Genomic DNA, 13760 nt, shown 5'->3' with positions numbered 1-13760 from the left:
TCCGTTAGGATTTCTGCCCTGAGGCAAAGCCAGGTAAGTACTGGACTGCTGCTCTTTCCAGGAGTGAGGGGGCTCAGAGGAAGGCACTGCTTCCAGGAAAAGCAACGGGGAAGGGTTTAAGGAGAAGCTAAAGCTCCTTTGGGCCCATCAGTCCTGGCCCACTCATGGCCTCCACCTGCTGGGTCTCGTGCTCACTCTGTTCCCATCGGCCACCGAGCTCCTCGATCCAGACCTCTTGGGACCACCTGTGCTCTGGGGCTCGCCAAGTCTGCCTACCTCTTCCTGCACAGGAAGTTGGAGACTTCCTGGCCCCCACCCTAGACCAAGGACTCCCATCCTTCACCCACTGGTCTCCCCGACTGCCCGGCTCTTCCCAGCAGAAATCGCCACAGGTTCACCAAGCATGCCCTTGACCCGACAATCAGTTTGACACTCAGGGTCCGGAGCGACCTGTTGAGGGCTCTCCTTAGGCAAGTATTTGGGTACCGGGTAGAAGGCCTCCTCCCTCCTCCTCCAACCTTCCGGTCGGAGACTGCTGGGTGGTGTAGCAGTCCAGAACCAAAGCCTTCACAACCGACCAGGAGGAGACCCCTTCCCCACCCCTCTCCCCTGTCCCCAAGGCGCTCCTGGCACCCCCAGTGCTGCAGGACTGTGGGAAGGACTCTTGCTCGTTTGAGTCTCCTTGCGAGGGAAGATGTCACTTTTGGGGGCAAACAAAAAAGGAACTTCTGCCACTGGGCTAGACTAGATGTTCCGTTTTTTAAAAGAATGACAACAACAACAACAAACAGTTGAAGAGTGTGAACAGTGCTCAGCAAGGATTTAAAGGGCAGTAGGATAAGGCCGTGGCACGTGGAACTCCCCGGCCAAAGAGAGGTCCAAGGCATGCCAGGCACAGTTTACCAATTTACCTCCGAGCCACTGACTCTCGCCTTCCTGCCACTCGGTTCCTTCTCGGAATCCCAATTCAGCATGTTTTTCTCTTCCTCATTCCTTCCTCCCCCATCTCTGCTTTATCATCTTCTTCCCCACTATCTCTTTCCTCACCACCTCCTATCTTCCCTTCGTACAACTGAACTGCCCACAGAGCAAGACGAAACACAAAAACAAGACAAAACCCTTAAACTGTATTAAAGACGCGTTAACACAAAAGCTCAACAGGACACTTTCATGCTTCTTTTCTCCAATCACAACTTTGCGGCCAACAGATCTCTCTTAGAAGCCGGAGAAAACCTATATCCTTCCCAGAATGCTCTACAGAGTCAGGGGAGAACCCCTAACTAGAACGTTGCCCTCCATTGAGTCCCCCACAAAACCTACGTTGCGCGCCCAGTATGGGCCCAGAATCACGCAGGGCTCAGGAGCCCCAGTGAATACAAAATGGTCCTACCCCTCAGGGAACTCACAAAGACGGCATTCCGCACACACCCCCCAGCCCCTGCTGCCCCATCCAGTTTAAGAACACAGTCCTCTAGTGCCCTGGATATACCCAGGTCATCCTCACACCCTACACTCTGATGCTCTCCTCCCAGCGTGTGTTTGTCCTGCTCCCGAATGCCTCTTATTTGGGGGCTCTAAGATGAAAAAGGTCTACTCTGCTTTGCAAACGACCAAGTGCAACAGAAATACCAAGAGTCAATAGTATTACAGTATTTGGAAGATCACAACTTTCAAACTCTCTGTCCTCCACAAAGGCCCTCGGCTGGAATTACTTGGTGGTGGTGGTGGCAAGCTGCCGCGGGACCCCAGGCCCCTGGTGGTGTCACTCACATGGTGGGTGGAAGGACGCCGCCCCTTTGGACATACAAGCCAAGCCCATCCACAAACAGTCCTGGCCTTTGCCACAGCCAGACTCTAGGCCCCACCCCTGGGAACCTGGCTCTTTCTTCACCCGTCAAGGATGCCACTGGTGAAGGGGAGCTTTGGGGTGAGGGGGATTTCTGCCCAAAGGGCTGAGTGGCATCTTCACAGTTATGAAGTTGGCTGGGGTGGAGGGGAGGGAGGTTTTGTTCTCAGGCAAAATCCCTAGGGCTGAGAAGATGGGACCCCTGGTTAAGCCCCCAAGCCCTGCATGAACTTCCACTTAAGAGTCCCTGCCCTACAGACCTTCGAGCTTTCTAGAGGGGCCTCTGCACAATGAACAGCCTCCCTGAATCTGATTTGAAAGGGGCCAAGGCCTCCATGGTCCCTGATGTGCTTCTCCAATGAGTGGAGCCTGCCCCCACAGAGGTCCCCCCCATCCTGGGGACACAAAGGGCCCCCTGGAAGCCTACCCCCACTTCCTCAGGCTGTGACATCCTTAGCCAACAAAAGAACTCCATATCCATACACAGGGGAGAACAGCCCTTCCGAAAAAAACCCCTTCCCCAAGTTCCTCCTCAGCCCCCAACCTGAGGGGGAACATGTTGTGTGAAAGGCGAGAGAGAGGAAAGAAAAAGCCAGGGGACAGGAGAGGCGTGCGAAGAGGAGCCAGCATCTTGGCCGGGAGTTTGCGAGAGCATTTGTTGAAAACAAGATATTGTCCCTTTAAGCATATAAAAACAAGGCCCTCGAGCACGCAGTTCTCACTCTGGTACACAATTATGGGTGCTTTCAGCTGTCTAGCACTACTTCAAGTGCTCTCTTAAACCAGACTGTCAATGGCATGTTGAAAGCTATTTCGCTGGCTGCTATCATTAATAGCAAAGTGGAGAGAGCTGGCTGATGAGAATTAAATATGGGGGAGGGGCGGGTCAGAACCAGTCATTACAGAATTACCCACACAGGGGAAGGAGGCAATGCCACTTTGGGGAAGAAAGGTCAAAGCGGCACGAGGGGGTGGAGAAGCAGGGCCCTGAGGCCTCCACCAGCCCCAGGCGTCTGCCCCCCACCGCCTCCCCCCTCCCTGAGTGGGCCCCAGGCAGATGGACGTGGGCCAGCCCTGCAGAGCCATATGGGGACAGAGGGAGCTGCTGAGGCGGGAGTGTGAGAGCAGAGAGGCCTGGGAGATCACTTTGCTGCAAAATGTCACCACCTCGCCTCACCCCCCAAGTGGAGCCCCACACCCACCCCCCACCCCCATTCCAACTTATGGACTGTGCTTCCGCTGGCCTTTCCAAGAGCGGCTGTCACCGAGAGAGACAGAGAGAGAGAGAGAAGCCGAGAAGCCTCCTCCTAACCCCCGCCCCCCCTTTAAGGCTCAGGTAACAGCCCTTCAGTGTAGTCTTCCCGGACCCAACTTGACTCCCCTTTCCGGGGATGAATAAGCCTTCTGTCCTGGGTGCTCCGTTCGGTTCTGGATGCTCCTGTGCTGGGTGCTCCTCGGGGACACTGGGCCATATTAGTAGTAGCACTTCCCTCACCGCGCTGCATGACTTCCTGAGATGCCAACTCCCCAGGCGAGGGGATGGTGTCGTATTCGGCTGTGTATTCGGCTGTGGCTGTGTAACGGGCCCCAGCCCACACCCGGCACATCCCAGCCCCTAATAACCGCTCTGGCAGGCATCCAACCCCCTCATTTTCCTGATGAAGAAACTGGATGCTGAGCTATAGGAGGAAGCCTGCCGAGCTGGGGGGCCAACCCACAATTAAAACCCTCACTTCCTCCCGCCAGGGCTCAGGGAATCTGGAATCCCACCCTCTGACAAGCCGAGGAATTCGGAGTAAAGGAAAACCAATGTGTTTCCTGAGCACCTATTTCGTGCTAAGTGCGCGTAACACACCCCAGCCCAGGGGCTTCCTCCGTGGCTACAGAAACAAGATGATGAAGTGTGAGAAAGGACAGCCTGAGTGTGCCACAGCAGAGGGGGAAACCCCAATGAGATTTGGCCTCGACTACCTTTTCGCCCCACGTGTCCCAGTATATTGTACGAACACATTAGGATTAAAAACACTTCCCCATGCAGGAGGGAAAAGGGAACTCATTCCTTGACCGGCACACTCCTAGGATAAAATGGCAATGAAGAGCCTTCCACACAGATCAGACCCTTCCTATACTAAGTGGAGGAGGAAGAATCCAGAGAGAAAGAAGAGCTCTGTGCCCCTCCGGGGGCCAACTGGCCCGGGAGAGTTCACTGAAGGGAGTCTTGTTCAGAAGCCAGGTTTCTAACCCAGGCCCAGTGTCCTTGAGTAAGAGGGGGAGCCATCCGTGTGCCTATCTCCTGGATCAAAAGAATGAGAAGTTGGAAAGAGCCAGAGAACCACACCAACCCTGCTCAGAGAGCTCATTCAGCAGTGAAGACCAGGCGTCCAGAGAAGACTGGGGTTGAAGGCAGTCTGGGGCCTGGAGCTCAGCAGACCCCAAAGCCGACCAAGGCAGGCCCCCGGGGCAGTGAGAGGACCTGTGAAACTGAGAAGACTGTCCTGGGCGACAGTGACCAGCCAGGAAAGGTTAGGTGGAAACCAGGGCTAGGAGAGGTGCCTGGATGCCAAAAGAAAACACTAGTCCAGATCTCTTCTTAGCTCAATCCCGATGCCACAGAGACTGGCACTCCTGGGCGAGGACTCTGTAACCTCGCCACCTGCTGGTTCCCTCTGGCCACCCGCACCTGCTAAAGTGAGGGTCACAGAACTTCAACTTGTAACTGGAGACCTTCCAGCCAAGGCCCTAATTACTGGGTGGATGGAGAGAGGAGGGGACGGAGATTTGCCATCTCCTTCTTCAGCCCGGTGTTCGTGGTTTTCTGTATCCTCCGGTAAAAAGTTCACAGGTTGTACCACTCTTCCTCGCCAGCGAACCTTCCCTCTGGGGCTGCTAGTTATGCGCTGGGTTTACTATTACGCACATCAAGTCATTGGTTGTGCAAACAGCGGGCAATTCGGAAGAGGACTGTGGGAAAAAGTGTTCAGCTGATAAGGTTATACAACCCAAAATGGGGTACTTTGTACTTTCGTACACCCAGCTTTGAGCCTTAGCCTCTTGAGTTTATAAGGCAGAGAAAAGCAGGAATACTCAGCCACAGAGGGCAATGGCTTAGTAAACAAATATGCTTCACTTCTCGAGTCCTGCTGAACAGAGACCCGGGGGACAGGACAGAAGGCTGCAGAAGCAGCCCCAGCACTAACTCGGGACTGGGTGACTGGGTCAAGCTCAGCTCCCCTCCTGTGCCTCAGTTTCCTCATCTATAACATGGAAGGTTCGGATGAGAAGCCAAAGGGCTCTCCCAGTTCTGGGATGCCAAAAGAAACTCAAAGGAAGGGTTCCTCCTCTGGGCTTACAGAAAAAAGGGGACTGTTAGGTGTCGGCATGGAGCTGCCCCAGAGTTCCAAATGCCTCAAGTCCTCTTTTGAAACCTCAGTGCTGAGTGGGGGAGTTAAAGACAGCCTGACCCAGCTTCTCCGGCCTCAAACCCAGCGCCCTACAGGTGCTCTGGGGCGCTGCTTTCTAAGCCGGCTTTGGGAATGGTGGCCGGCACTGAGAGCCTCAGCAGGAACAGGATGGGAGCCAACGAGCTCGACAGCCACCATCGCCTCCCTGGCCTCGCTGTATCACCCTTGACATTCTGCCTGGAAGCAGGAGCTTGGAGGAGGTGGGTGACCCCCTCGAAGCCTGAGGCCTGGCCCGTGGTTCTGTAATCTTTGCTCTGCCATACTCAGGGAAGTAGGCAGAGGAGTAGGAGGAAAACCCATTTATTACTTCTCTGGGATCTGACAGCTTGGAGCAACATCGAGAAGGAGACAGAGAAACAGCTAGGAAAGGAGCCAGTCCCAGTGAGTTTTACCTCTCAGTAGAATAAAAATGGGCTGGACACACCTTGTCAGCTGCCCTCCGTCAATAATTGCGGCCCAGCTGGAGGAACCTGAGTTCCCAACTAATAGGCATTTCTTTTTTTGTTTTTAAGATTTTATCTAGTTATGTGAGAGGGGAGAAGGTCAGAGGGAGAAGCAGACTCCCCGTGGAGCTAGGAGCCCGATGCAGGACTCAATCCTGGGACTCCGGCATCATGACCTGAGCCAAAGGCAGTCGCTTAACCAACTGAGCCACCCAGGCGCCCCAATAGGCATTTCTCATAGAGACAGCAAAGGAGAGCTTTAAAAAAATAAAGTGTGTGTGTGTGTGTGTGTGTGTGTGTGTGGTGGCGGTTGGTGGAAAGAGGGGGTGCGGCGCTGCGAGCCAGCAGGCTGAGGACCCCCCCACTTCCCAAGATGCTGGCTCTAGACCTCACCTATTACATAAAGGTACACCCAGTCCCCGCCCCCACCGCTGAGCTTAAAGATGAAAAATCCGGCGTGTTTGTTCCAGGCAGATGTAATCACACGAACAGTCAAGTCTAGAGGGCAGGACACTGCATGAATAATTCAGGCACTCCAGTCACTCGATTGTGTGTGCAGATAAAACACCAGTCAACCGCTAAACAGGTCAGCTGATAAACTTGTTTGCTCAGGCCTAACCACCATCCGCCAAATGCACCCAAGACCCACACTACAATTAGTGGCTGGGCTTTCTTCTGCAGAACCCTCACAAGCCTAGGGAGTGGCCAGCCTCATTAGGTCAGGGCTGCCTTTCTCAGCCCCGGTTTCTTCACCTCCTTGCCTCTTTGCTCCTCCACAGCCACAGGGCGATTTCACCCAACACGAGACTGTGCCCTAAACCCTGCGAAGGCCCTGGCGCTCAGAGCACACTCGTCCGTGCTCGGAAGCCAAGGGGAACGGGCTGGAAGGCAAAGGGGAGTAGGGAGTGGGGTCAAAGTGCTCAGTGGGGCAATCCAGAGATGTGGCCTGGAGTCCGAGCTCTGCCCCACTGACCTCCCTGAAGCCTCAGTTTCCTGGCCTCTACAAAGGGCGCAAGGAATCCCATCTGTCTGCCTCAAGCAGCTGGGAGGACTGTGAGACTGTGTTGCCAAACCTCAGGCATTCTCCCCCTAAGAGCCCAGTCTGGGGAATGGCCAGAGGTCCCGGACGCACACAGCTGCTCTTGGGGCGAACCCCACCACCAAAGGCGTTCTGACGGTTAACTCTTCCGGAGTTCAGAGTCTCCCCAGGACTCCGGGAACACCTTTGCTCCACCGGCCAAGGTGGATTCTTTGTGCCAAAGAACCATCCACTCACAGACTTGGGGAACACCACCCATGCAGACCTCAACATGCAACAACGCATTACACCTTAATTACGAAGCTCTTAGAATAACTGCTGCTATAAATTTTAAACTTGGGTGCAATTACCCTCTTTAAACACACCCAGGATACTAAGCACTGAGGGGGAAAAAAGAAGGGGGGTGGAGAAAGGAAGGAGGTGGCACCTTGCCTGATACCCCAAGATCCTTGAACTCCTGAGAACCCAGGGCTGCTGCAGGCATTCGGACTGGACGAGTCAGATCCCGCTGGTCCCACCTAAAATTTGGACACAACCTGTCTCCAGCTCATTCTTCTGAAGAGAAATATCCTTACGTACCAAGCCGTGTCTGCTTATCATTTCCGTGGCTCAAGAAGTAAGACCCTGGTAGCCTTCCTGCGCCTTCCTAAGGAGCTCATAATCCCTCAGGAAGCCACAGAGTGGCTTCCCACCTTGCTCCAGAAACTCGGGCCCCTTTCTGGCTGCCCTCTACCCAACATTGGGGCTCCTCCAGTACCGAAAGGAAACCACAGATTCAAAAAGCTCTACAGGAAGCCGCTAGAGCAGGTGGCAATCTACAAGCATTCCTGGGTCACCTGCCCGGGTCCCTGTGCGCGCCCCCCGCCCAGAAAGAACAAAATTTAGACCTTGTAAATGACTGTTCGTTTGAAGCAGAAAATCCATTCAAGTCACGGTCACCAAAGGCTAGAATGAGTCAACAGCCTTCTGAGATTTCAAGAACACCAATTGTTAAAAAGAACAACCGGCCTGGGCCATTTATTTGTGCCAAGTCACTTCTAATCTCTGGCCAAGCCAAATTACAGGCAGCCTCTCCTTGGAACACAAATACACAAACAGGCCTCTCCCACAGCCCAGCCTAGCGCGGGGACGAGTTACTGATATGCACGGAGATAAAGGCTGTTTGTATTTGCTAGGTTTGAGGTATACTGTTATTAGATGAGTGACAATTCGAGGTAGTTTACATATCCATCAAACAGCAGCACACTAGCGAAACTGGTTTGACTTCAGGATTTCAAAGCTGAGCTCAACGACCAGCCATCTCAACAGCCCCGGCAAGGCTGCCCCAGGGCAAGTTACTTCACCTCTCTGCTTCAGCTTCCTTCTCTGTAAAATGGGAACCCAGCCGCCTTCCAATGAAGATGGAGAGGAGAAAGTGGCCTTGGAACTGCAAGGCATTTTAGCCATAGTTCATCCTGGATTCCTATTTCTCAGCAGTTAGTGGCTTGTGCCCTCAAATTCTGACAGCTCAGCCTGGCTTTTGAGACTCTTGAAGTTTAATCTTATCAAGGGAGAACATCAAATTTTCGCACACAATCACACACAGACATACCCCTCCTGCGTTTCCCCTCGAGAATTTTACATTAAAACATTTCAAAGCAGCCGGCCATCCCCACTCTGGGTTTCAGGAGTTTGTAAAGCAAATCCTGAAGGTACAACTTTCCCTTTGCTCCTTTATCGTCCACCAAGATCCAAGACCGGGACTAATTTCACAAGCTTGATTGCTAAAATCCTCAACATGTCCAAGAAATCAGCGATGCCTTGGACCCTGCATTTTGGAGACTGGATCAGTTCACTCTTCAAGGGGAAGTAGGAGGAACACAAGGACTAGGCTCATTTTCAAACAGGAGGGGCTATCAGAAACCCATGGATTATATGTTTTTAACCATCATCAGATTTTTTAGAAAGAAAAGCACTTACCTGCTTGTGCATTTCGATGTTCAGGCCATAGGACATCTCGTAGTACTAAAAGTGAAAAGAATCGCCGTTAACAGGCAACACACCGATCTGCTCACTTTCCAAACTCAGCTTTTGGGGCAGGTTTCTGGCCAAGTCATACTTTTATGATATGTCAGCTAAAGGGGTTCAGCCCAAACCCGAAGCCAGCTACAGAGAGGGGTTTAAGAGCTGACAGTGGGCGAATGCTGTTCTCTCCTCTACAGGACATTATATATGCAGTAGTTCCAAGAGCAGAGCCCAACCCCTCCCACAAGCATCCCATGTGCCATATATCCTGTTTATACAAGGTTCGGGTTCAACAGGGAATCGTGTGTACACTGGGACCCTCTTGTCCTCTGAGAGTTATTTAGCAATGTGTCGAAGGCCTCTTATGTGGAAAGCAGTGCAGGGAGGCCGCTTAAGTGCCTTCCATGTCCTCTCACAAACGGAAGATTGAAACTCACTGAAACAGACACTGGGAAACGGGTGAGAATCAATCTCCTGCCCCAAGGCTGGCCAGATTCTCCAGTTGGGGTATCCCCGAGGGAGGCGAATGGAGGCAAAGGGCTCTTTCAAAGGCTCCTCCAGGCTCACAAAACCCAGGGGGAGGCAAGGGGGAGATGGAGAGGGCTTCTGTCCCACTCTGGCCAGATCCCAGGGCTGCAAAGCAGCAAAGTTTCCAAACACTCCCAGGAGGTCTCTAAGAGAGATTCCTCCAACCCCGACGAGGGCTGATCCAATGCTATCTCACTAGCCAAGACAGGGCAAGCAGCCCTCTGGGAAACCTTGAAAACACAAATCAAAGGGGCACAGAGGTAGTGTCCAAGCGCCCCGCCTGAAGTGGGGTTTCTCTTTCTGCCCCTCCTCTCACCCACCCTCCTGCAAGTGGCCGGGGCTAAGGGGGGGCGGGTGGAAGGGGGCGGCAGGAGTGGAAGGTCGGGGTACACTGCGGCTGACACCGGCTCCCAGAGCTACCCTGCGGCTGGCTGGTCGCCGCGTGCTGGGGACCCCGCTGCAGGGTCCCCGGACCCCCGCCCCCGGCTCGCCCCCGTCCCGGCCCAGGCCCGCGGCAGCCTCTCACCATCACGTAATGGCGCTGCATCTCCGTCTTCTCGTTCGCCAGCTTGTCGTACTCCACTTTGAGGCTGCGAGGGCAGGAGGAGCCGGCTCAGGCCTGGAGCCCGCGCAGCCTCCTCCGAGGCTCCAGCGCCAGGGCCTCCGCGAGCCACTTTCCTACTTCCTGACGCCCCCGGGGGTACCCCGATCATCCCGAAGCCTCGGGGCGGAGGGGGCTCTGCTCCCCGCCGCCGGGAAGGGAGTGAAACAACTTGAAACTTCCCGCGGCCGAGCGCGTGGACTTCTCCAGGCCGCGGGGGACGGGGGCGGGGGGCCCGGCTCGCGACCCCTGGAACCCGGAATGAGCCCCCCGCGACACCGATCCTCACCCCGCGCGGGCCCCGCGGGCGGCCGGGAAAGCCAGGAGGCTGCGGGCAGCAGAGGGTTAAGGCGCCGCGCTCTCGGAAAGGGGAAACAAAAGGCGGAGGCCCGGGCTGCCCCGCCGCCCCGGGTCGGGAGCCCCCACCGTCCCCGCGGGGGGTGGCAGGAGCCGTGGCGGGGACGACCCTCCCCGCCTGCCCCGGGGAGGCCCCCACCCGCCTTACCTGTGATATTGAGCTTGCAGGAACTGGAATTCGTCTTTGATCCTGTCACAAGACTCAGCCACCGTGAATTTAAATCCCGGCTGCCCGGGTTGATGGGGAGCCTGGAGCCCGCGAGGACAAGACAGGGGAGGGGGCGGGGGAGTCAGACGGGGCTCCGGTCTGCCCCTGCCCCTCGGCGGCTTCTGCCGGTTCCCCCCGCCCAACCCGAGAGGCCACCCTCACAGCCAGAACGTTCCTAGCAAGTTTCTCAGCTGCCCGTCGAGGCGGGGGGGGTGGGGGTCGGCGGTGGACGCCCCAAATCCCTCCCCATTGGAGGCCGGGGCTCGCATCCCCTGCACGAACGGGCTCCCATTCCCAAGTAAGACAGGGACTGGAAGACAGCTGGGTGAGTTGGGAGAGGGGGCGGGGGGCAGCGTGAAAACAAACAGTGCCGCTGGAACACGGGCAGCCCCCCACGCCACTCGGGCGGAATTAACCTCCTCTCTCAACGGCGCCCCCCCATCCCTATCCCCTTTGTGTGAGCGCGCGCGCGCGCGCACACACACACACACACACACACACACCCCATAAAGGTAGCAACAAGCAAAATGGAGGTGCCAGATAAACTGCCTCGTTTACCCTGCTATGATAGATGCTTAAATAAACCGAGTTGCAATTACTCACCGGATGTCTGCCTTGCGGATACATGGCAGGGAGGGGTCGTGATTCCAAGAGCGTGGAAGCGCCGAGAGCTCGGGCCGGGGAGGTGCGGGGGAGGGGGGAGCCAAGCCCCAGCGGGGGGCGGCCGGGAAACCGAGAGCTCGCCCCCGGCCCCCCCAGCCCGCTCTCGCAGCGAAATCCCAGAGTCGGGCGCTCGCCCCAAGTGGAGACAAAGAGCTGCGGAGCAGGCGTCAAAGTCGTCTGCGGGCGCCGAGGCCGGGCGGCGGGCGCGGGCTTTGTGCGCCTAGGGCTCGGCGGGCTGCGGCCGGCCGCCTTCCCCCAGCTGCGTGGAGCGCTTCAGAGCCGAGTGCCGTGCGGACATCGTCGTCTCCCCGGTGGCTCCGGCGCGGGGTCCCGAGGCCGGGGTCCCCTCCTGGGGCGACTGCGGGCCCCCTCCGGATCACTCAGAGCCTTGCGCCGCAAGGGGGGCGCGCCGAGGCTGCCCCAGCATCCGGGGCGTGCGGGTCGGATCCCAGAGGCGGCGCTCGGGGAGAAGAGGAAGGAGGCAAGCACCGATGTGGTGGCTGGGGGCCGCAGGAGCGCCGGAGGGTGAGGGCGGGAGCCCGGCGCGGGCGCTTCGACGCCCCCCCTCGGAGAGGAGAGCCTGCTGTTCCGTCTGCTACTGCCGCCGCCGCCGCCGCCGCCGCCGCCGCCGCCGCCGCCGCTGCAAGCCCTTCCCAGGGCCGAGGAGGAAACTCCAGATCAGTAGGTGCAAATCTGCCGCCCTGGCATCCTAACTCCAGCGGGCACAGGAAGCCTCCACAAAGGGGTCCTCGCTGTTCCCAGCTCCAGCGCCGCGTCCTCGGCGAGGAGCGCTCGGCGCCGCCACCGCGGCCGCCTCGGAGCGCACAGGCAGGAGAGCGCAGCCGGAGACCCGGGAGCTCTGCGGCTTCCTTCCTTCCCCTCGGCCCGGCTCTCCTCTCCGCGCCCTGACAAACCCCCCAAACACACACTCCCAAACACACACACACACACACACACACACCCAAAAAAGTGCCCCGGACCTGCGGATACCACACACAGACAGGCTAGGGGGACGAGCACGAGGTCTGAACTGCCGCGAGAGCAGTTCCAAATAGGGACTGAAAAGTAACAAAATAATGTGGCAGCTTCGCCCGGCGCTGGCCAATGGGAATGCGGGGCCCCCACGTGGGGCTACCGGACTCGGCCTGCGACTGGGCGCCGCCGGGCGCGACGTCACAATGCCCTCTTGTGTCTAAAACTATGCATGAAAAGTAGCAATCAGGCCCTACCCGCTGGTGACTTTCGCATGGGAGTGAAAAACAGCGCTCCTCAGATCAGGAATTAACCGAAAGACATATAATAAATAGATATATATTATAGTCCCGGGCTGCTAGACTCTCCCCCCCCACCGGGCTTCTCTCTTTCCTCCCCTCCCCCCACGATCTACTAGCAAATAATTATTTGGCGGGAGGGGGAAAGAAAGGAAACAGGAATAACAACAAAAGAAAAAAAGACAAGCTGTACGGTCCTCAAAACCTGTGGCTGGTAGTAATGTATCAGTTTATTCTGCAGTGGCGGCGGACGATTCCTCCCTCGAATCCCATTAGGTCTGCAAAGCAGCCCAATTAGAGACTATAAAACAAACAGAATCACTTTGTCACTTTAATGTTTTCACTTCGCAAGATTTAAGACTGATAAAATGGTGGGTCCCAAAGTTGCCTCCCACCTTAAAAAATTTGCTGGGAACTGAGGGTGCCCCTTTCTTTACCCCTTCTCCTGCCCATCCCCTCCCGCCCCCCCCCACAGGCCCCCAGCTTTTCTTCTTTGTTCATTCCTCCTTCTTTTCGGAAAGCCAAATAAACGGCGTCTTTGATGTGCTGCGGCTGCCTGCGAGAAGTCCGAGGAACTCTTCCTCGGCTGGCAGCGCAGATGGAAGGGCCGGCTGCCGGCGGACAACCCGCCCAATAGCGCTTTCCCCACTCGGGGCTCCTTACCGCGCACCCGGGCCCGGGGAGCGGCGGAGGCGATGGGGAGGCGGCCCTGCCCTGCACGGGCCCGGGAGCTCCACGTTCCCACCCGCTTTAGCCGGCCTGCTCGCGGCAGTGTCACCGCGTCGGCGGAAGCCTCCGGAGAGGCGCGCGTGCCGGCCCGTGGGTGTCTCGGCCGCCAGCCTCGACGCCCCGGGAGGAGCAGACATTCGCCCGCCCCCGTGCGCTCCTCTCGCACCCCCATCGCCGCGCCCCCGGGACTCCCCGCGGGGTCGCACAGGCCACTCAGACTGCGGGCACCAGTTTGCCCGCAAACCTGTAGCCTCGATCTGCGGCTCGGGGTTACGTCAGGGAAGACGGGCCAAGGGAGTGGGGGGAAGCGGCCCTGCCCCGGACCCCCTCGGGCACCGCCAGGTGGACCAGCCCCGGTGGGGGGGATCCGGGTCCCACCCCGGCATCTCCATGAGACCGCACGTACCCCGGGGCCGGTGGCGGGCGCGAGCGAGCGGGCCGCGCGCCCCCGGATCTATATTTTCCCCTCATTAGGATCTGGAGTTCGCTCTTGCATCTTAATGAGGAGCTGAGAGCGAGCGGGCTCTCGGAGGCCGGTGCGCAGGGAGTTACACGTGAGCGCCTGCCTCGGAGTTGAACCTCCAGCGCCCGCTCCGGCCGCCGGCCCTGA

The 13760-nt window shown here is 57.3% G+C and overlaps 1 protein-coding gene across 14 annotated transcripts in view; it reads right to left on the bottom strand.

Moving 5' to 3' along the window:
- The window catches only part of TLE3 (TLE family member 3, transcriptional corepressor), a 45145-nt gene extending 32920 nt beyond the window's left edge, over positions 1-12225 (bottom strand). For 7 of the 14 annotated variants that reach the window (XM_032864931.1, XM_032864933.1, XM_032864934.1 and 4 more), the window contains exons 1-4: positions 11091-12223; positions 10428-10528; positions 9848-9911; positions 8749-8793 (exon numbers count right to left, since the gene is read on the bottom strand). In XM_032864931.1, the coding sequence (XP_032720822.1) occupies positions 8749-8793; positions 9848-9911; positions 10428-10528; positions 11091-11114 (234 nt within the window). In that variant the 5' untranslated portion in view covers positions 11115-12223. Of the gene's footprint in view, positions 1-8748; positions 8794-9847; positions 9912-10427; positions 10529-11090 lie in introns of all 14 variants that reach the window. The other 7 variants (XM_032864930.1, XM_032864932.1, XM_032864939.1 and 4 more) reach the window with 2 other exon arrangements.
- Between the last annotated feature and the right edge of the window lie 1535 nt (positions 12226-13760).

The sequence above is a fragment of the Lontra canadensis genome, unplaced genomic scaffold (genome assembly GCF_010015895.1).
Source record: "Lontra canadensis isolate GAN:19392208 unplaced genomic scaffold, GSC_riverotter_1.0 scaffold28, whole genome shotgun sequence".
NCBI classification, from domain to species: Eukaryota; Metazoa; Chordata; class Mammalia; order Carnivora; family Mustelidae; genus Lontra; species Lontra canadensis.
The sequence above is the reverse complement of the archived record's forward strand: the minus strand, read 5'-3'. Positions and strand labels throughout refer to the sequence as shown.